The sequence below is a fragment of the Etheostoma spectabile genome, chromosome 5 (genome assembly GCF_008692095.1).
Source record: "Etheostoma spectabile isolate EspeVRDwgs_2016 chromosome 5, UIUC_Espe_1.0, whole genome shotgun sequence".
NCBI lineage: Eukaryota > Metazoa > Chordata > Actinopteri > Perciformes > Percidae > Etheostoma > Etheostoma spectabile.
This window is the reverse complement of record NC_045737.1, coordinates 15,269,756-15,275,290: the sequence shown is the minus strand read 5'-3', so window position 1 is coordinate 15,275,290 and position 5,535 is coordinate 15,269,756. Positions and strand designations below refer to the sequence as shown.

The 5,535-nt window shown below is 38.9% G+C and overlaps 1 protein-coding gene across 1 annotated transcript in view; it reads right to left on the bottom strand.

Annotated features, from left to right (window-relative positions):
• Positions 1 to 5,535, bottom strand: part of ppil2 (peptidylprolyl isomerase (cyclophilin)-like 2) — a 30,630-nt gene that overhangs the window by 4,072 nt on the left and 21,023 nt on the right. The window contains exons 15-17 of the mRNA XM_032517216.1: positions 4,259 to 4,376; positions 3,354 to 3,410; positions 679 to 751 (exon numbers count right to left, since the gene is read on the bottom strand). Of these exons, the coding sequence (XP_032373107.1) occupies positions 679 to 751; positions 3,354 to 3,410; positions 4,259 to 4,376 (248 nt within the window). The remainder of the gene's footprint in view (positions 1 to 678; positions 752 to 3,353; positions 3,411 to 4,258; positions 4,377 to 5,535) is intronic.

Sequence of the window (5,535 nt, the reverse complement as noted above, 5' to 3'; positions counted from 1 at the left end):
TGTGTGTGTGTGTGTGTGTGTGTGTGCCTGCGTGTGTGTGAGGTTTATTCCTCGACGCAGAAGGTCCAGTGTTTGAGTCTGACCTGTGACGGTTTCCTGCATATCTTCCCCCCCCCCCTCTATCTCTCTCACACCTTTCATATCTGACCTGCCCTACCAATTAAAAGCGGAAATGCCCCCCCCCAAAGAAAGCTCTCAAATATCTACCACCTGCTTACATGTTTAAAACAAATCCATTTAAATGACAAACTTTTGGAGAATTTTTTTTGTGAGGAAAATTAGATTTTGACATCAATGTAAACTTTGAAAAAACATTGTTTCTGCATTTGTTATGTTTTACAGCTTATTTGTAATTTAGAATAAAAGAAGACTCACTCCTGCTTTGCTCTGCAAAGACGGCATGATCCATGTAAGGGTCGAAATGCGGTCAGGGCACTAAAACTGAGTCTTACACTCATCAGCTGCTTTTAATGCTAGTGATCTAATGACCCTGATTCTACAGTTACACTCTGTAATTTACTCTGGACAGGGGTATCGGCTACATTTCAACATTGTAAAATGAGACGTAATTTGAAGCAAACAAAAACCTGTGGAAGGATATTTCTACACTTGTACATTTCAGAGTAAAATACAATTAAGTTGAAGCCCATGTAGACCTTAAACATCCCTAATTCCTACCTTTGGTTTGTCTGATTTGGGATCACTTTCCACATTCTCCATGGCTGTGAGTGCCTCAAATCCACCAACAACCCTGCAAAAATAAATAAATAAATAAAACTCCATGACATCAATCCTTCATGACAGGTCCTCTATAATAAAAAGTAACTACTAGAGGCAACAGTTGACTAAACTAATTACTAATTCAGACACTTTTTTTTACCAATCAAAATGACAAATATCCCACGTATCCTGTAAAGACTGATGTGTTCAATATGACAAGAGGGCTGTAGGGTGGTTTCGAGGAGTAAGATTAAACAAAGTTAAAATTCCTGTGACACCATCCATCCTGCTGAAGTGCCCTTGAGACCTACACCAAAATCCCTCTCATTTGAAGGGCAGCTGAACTGAAGTTGACTCTGGACTTGACCAGTAGAGGATGATGTGGGAATTCAACTTTTACTTCCTGTTTGAACTAGCAATAGTACGGACAAGAGAATGCGTGTGTCGCTAAAAAAAAAACGTACAGGTGAGAAGATACGATACAAAAATACAATCTAGGGAAGGTAGGTTTGAAGGTTTTATGAGATGCCACACTACACACACTAGAGATATTTCCTCTTTTAGTTGCTAAATGCTCCACTATGTCCACCAGCTAGTCTCTAACTGTGTGTCTGCTGCTGAGCAGGTAGTGTGGGTTTTTATTAGAGCTGCACAATTAATTGCCATTTTAGCGAAAACGCAATATGGACTTGTCAAAATTACAGAAGGGGCACAATATTTGTTGGAGGCAAAATATGCATCAAACCATTCTCAATTAAGTATTGTGGTGCTGCAAAGACGTCCTGGCCTACACATCATATCTTACAGAGTAAAGAAAAAAAAAAGTATTGTTTGGTACAGATTCTTGCAATAATCATTTTAATTTCAATATCTTTAAATGAAAATGAGAATAATGACAAAAACTATCAATCCCTCCAGTATCATAAATCATATCGCAATTGCAGTCAATTATTATTATTATATTATTATCAGTCAAAAATATTCACAAACAGGCACCTCGAGTAGTTGGGGGTTCGGTGTCTTGCTCAATAGCACCTTGGCAGTGCCCAGGCAAGGCACCCAAATATAAGATGACAAATAAAAAAAATAAAAAAACAGAACCAAGTATTAAACAAACCTGCATACTAACATCTCAACCTGTAATAGTATAGTAGGTATATCATTTAGCGCCTGTGGAATTTGAGCAGACCTCGGTATATTTCTCAAACAATAGTGAACAAGAGTTGCTGCTAAAAGCTAATGTTTATAGTCTTTGTTATCAGCACACTGGCCTTATGGCGTAAACAAAGCAGAGCAAAAACAACTGCTGAAGATATAGGGTCTGTCAAATGCTGAAGGCCAAGAGGCCAATCTGTCAGCAACTCCCCTGCTGCAGAGCACTTTAAGAAGTTGCTCTCTCTTTGCTCTTTTAACTGCAAGGTCTTTATCCAGCTGCTCCTGTTACCATGTGTGGAGTGAGAAGATCCACAAACAGTACAGCCAATAGCTAGCAGGGGGTGCTTCTCAGGCCACGTGCTATACATTCCACATGTTAAGAAGAACAGAGGAACCCCACACTTGAGGACTCACGGACCATACAATATCAGACAAAACTATCGGGGTGCCAACGATCACTCGATAAATCTGGTTTGAACTACTTATTTTGTTCCCATCTCAAATCTCTTTCTCACATTTACTTTAAGCTAGATGATCTGGCAATTTGCATTGTCATATAAGACGTTCAAGCAGTTTCCAGATCATTATTAGAGATATTCTTTTAATAGCATTTCTAGTTAGATCAAAAGCAGCAATACTTCCCCCCAAAAACAGATACCAAATTTCTTCACATTTTCCAGAAAGCTGCCTACCATAGGTTTAAACTGATCAGACTACCTCAACAAACTGATCAGACTACCTCAACAATCAGACAAAAAGAGTCTAGTCTGATTTGGATTTCAGAAAAACCTTTCTCAGTAAAAGAATCTACATTATGTATAGATCAGGTGAAGTGGACAGACACCGCCAGTCCCATTAAATGTGCAAAGAATACCGTCTGGGAAGGATAAAAGCTGGCCGCGGAGGTTAAAGCAGAATCTTTTTAAGTGTATTGACCATGTTAAGAATCAGTCAGCTAAAAGCAGTCTGAATATTTTTAGACAAAAGCAGCTAGGGCTTTCTCCAAAAAGACAACCACTTCAGATCATGCTCAGCGCGCGCACACACAGAGAGAGAGAGAGAGAGAGAGAGAGAGAGAGAGAGAGAGAGAGAGAGGAGAGAGACGAGTAGAGAACGAGAGAGAGAGAGAGAGAGAGAGAGGAGGAGAGAGAGGAGAGAGGAGAGAGAGAGAGAGGAGGAGAAGAGAGGGAGAGAAGAAGAGAGAGAGAATATTGGAGGGTTAGAGATACAGAGAGTGAGGAGAAGTAAGAGGACAAAAAAGATAAGAAAATGAGGGGAAAAATAACTAAAAACAACATGTGGAGCTAACCCCACTCTTTGTGTAAATGGCACTAGATTAGACAAGTGTCTGTCAGGATTGTCCCCTTTCAAAGCCATCTGCCTCAGCTGCTAAATTACAAATTACAAAACACTGTCACTAAGCCCCAGTGGAGTGAGTCAATTTAAAATCAAAACACAAACAGACACACATCGTTTACCTTCCAAATATTGTATGCTTCCTGTCGAGGTAGGTGCATGACCGGAACGTGATGAAGCTGAGAGGAAACAGAACAAAAAAAAATTACATAATATGTTGGGTAGAGTAAAGGAATATGTGAAAACTAATGGAACAAACAAGAAATCAAAAAAAAAAATCAGCTTGCTTTATTGCCCAGTCTGTTTACATAACTGCTTTAGTTCACACACACACACCACACACACACAACACACACACACACACACACACCACACAACACACACACACAACACACCACACACCCACACCAACACACAACACACACCACAAACACCACAACACACACACCACACCACACACACCACACAACACCAGCACAAACACACACACACACACACACACACACACACACACACACACAAAATGGGGTTTTATAGTATTTAACAATTTAAACTTCTCCTATGAAGACATTTTATATTACTTTTACTGTGTCGTTATGTTGTCCTTCATTATTCATTAATACCAGACTCCCAGAGGGGTTAAACTTGTTGACAACTACATCAATAACAACTATTTCACATAAATAGTGAAAGAACAAAAATTTGCTTAAAAAGCAAATTTTACCGTATGCATAGAACTAAGTCAATAATCAAATTTAGTACTGATGATGTTTCAACACTTCCTTTACTAAACTTGTTGCCAAAGATGACTATGTTACCTACTAAATAAGTTGATGCTATAACATATAGCATGTTTTTAGGCATCCAATAGATGTGATGCAGGATTTTTTTGATGAGTTATTTGCCTGTAGGGCCTCAACAAATAAAATAAAAAAAAACATAATTCTCTGCTGACTGACTTTCTAGTACAAAACAATTTTTTTAAAGTTTGGACTTTAAAAAAAAAAGAAAGAAAAGAAATTCTTACAACTGAGATTTGTTGGTGTTTGGACCAGAGTTTGCCATGCTGAGAATCCCCCGGCCGGCATGAGACAAGTTGGGCCGAAACTCATCCTTGAAAGGTTTTCCCCAGAAGGATTCTCCTCCTGGGAAGGAAGAAAGAGAGTGAGTGAAGGAAAGAGGCAAAAAAAAGAGAGAGTGAGCAATTTTATATTATTGTACTACTATTATTATCATACATATACATTTCAGCAAACTCTTTGCAGGAAAGTTTTTGTTGCTGTTAAGTTTTAGCACTTCACTTCCCTCCAGTCAGCTGAACAGTGAGTGTGGTAACGTGTAATTCGCAGTTAAAGACGTAATGCGTTTCTGTCGGTGAAGCTTGAATCTTACTACAAACTAAAGACCTTTTGCACAGAAGTCATTCTGACATGTCATAAGCAGAGAGAGCATAGTTAATAACATTGAGGATGGCTGCGTTCCATTTTGGTGTGCTTCTGTTTCAGGGCCCTGGTGTTATGCATGCTGGCTTACTGGGACACTTAAAATGGAACTGAGCCATGGTAATGGTTTCAGTTACACTTGTGCTACGACAAGTCACAATGTCTATCGGGGTGTCCCAATACAGTCAGCTCATATTTCAGAAGGACATACAATATAGGGTTTACAGCTTGACACATTTGCCACATTTTTTTAAAGTTAAAAAAATATGGTGTTTCCCTAATTATTCTTTCTTGGGCAAAAACAGTGTATTCAAGTTAAACAATTTATCAGTCTTATAAAACAGATCTGATTATCTAGATAAATAACTGCATTTGTTTTTATTAAAAAAGGCACCATGTGAGACTACAGTTTAAGGTTTTAAAGAGCACATCCCTGCTGTTAATATCACAAACACAGGGAAGCGTGGGTTCACGAGAGATGAAATACATTCCGGTTGACTGCCAGGAGGCAGTAAAGCTAAAGTGTGATGCACGCAAGCCATTCAACAAGAAAACGGCAACTAACACATAAAACGAGATGCAGAGGATGATGTCAGCTAGATGCAACAGTAAAGATTGTCCATGTCTATCAAATGAAGGGAGTTTTTTTTCCCCCCACTGATCAACAGTTAACTCGCTAATAAAACGGAGCAAAACATGGGGGGAAGGAGACTGCAGGCTGATGTTAACAATGCAGGTTTCATTAACTTAACTTTGGAAATGTTTAGCAAGGAAGGACATTTATTTAAACGGTCCCATGACATGGTGCTTTTTGGATGCTTTTATATAGGCTTTAGTGGTCCCCTAATACCATATCTGAAGT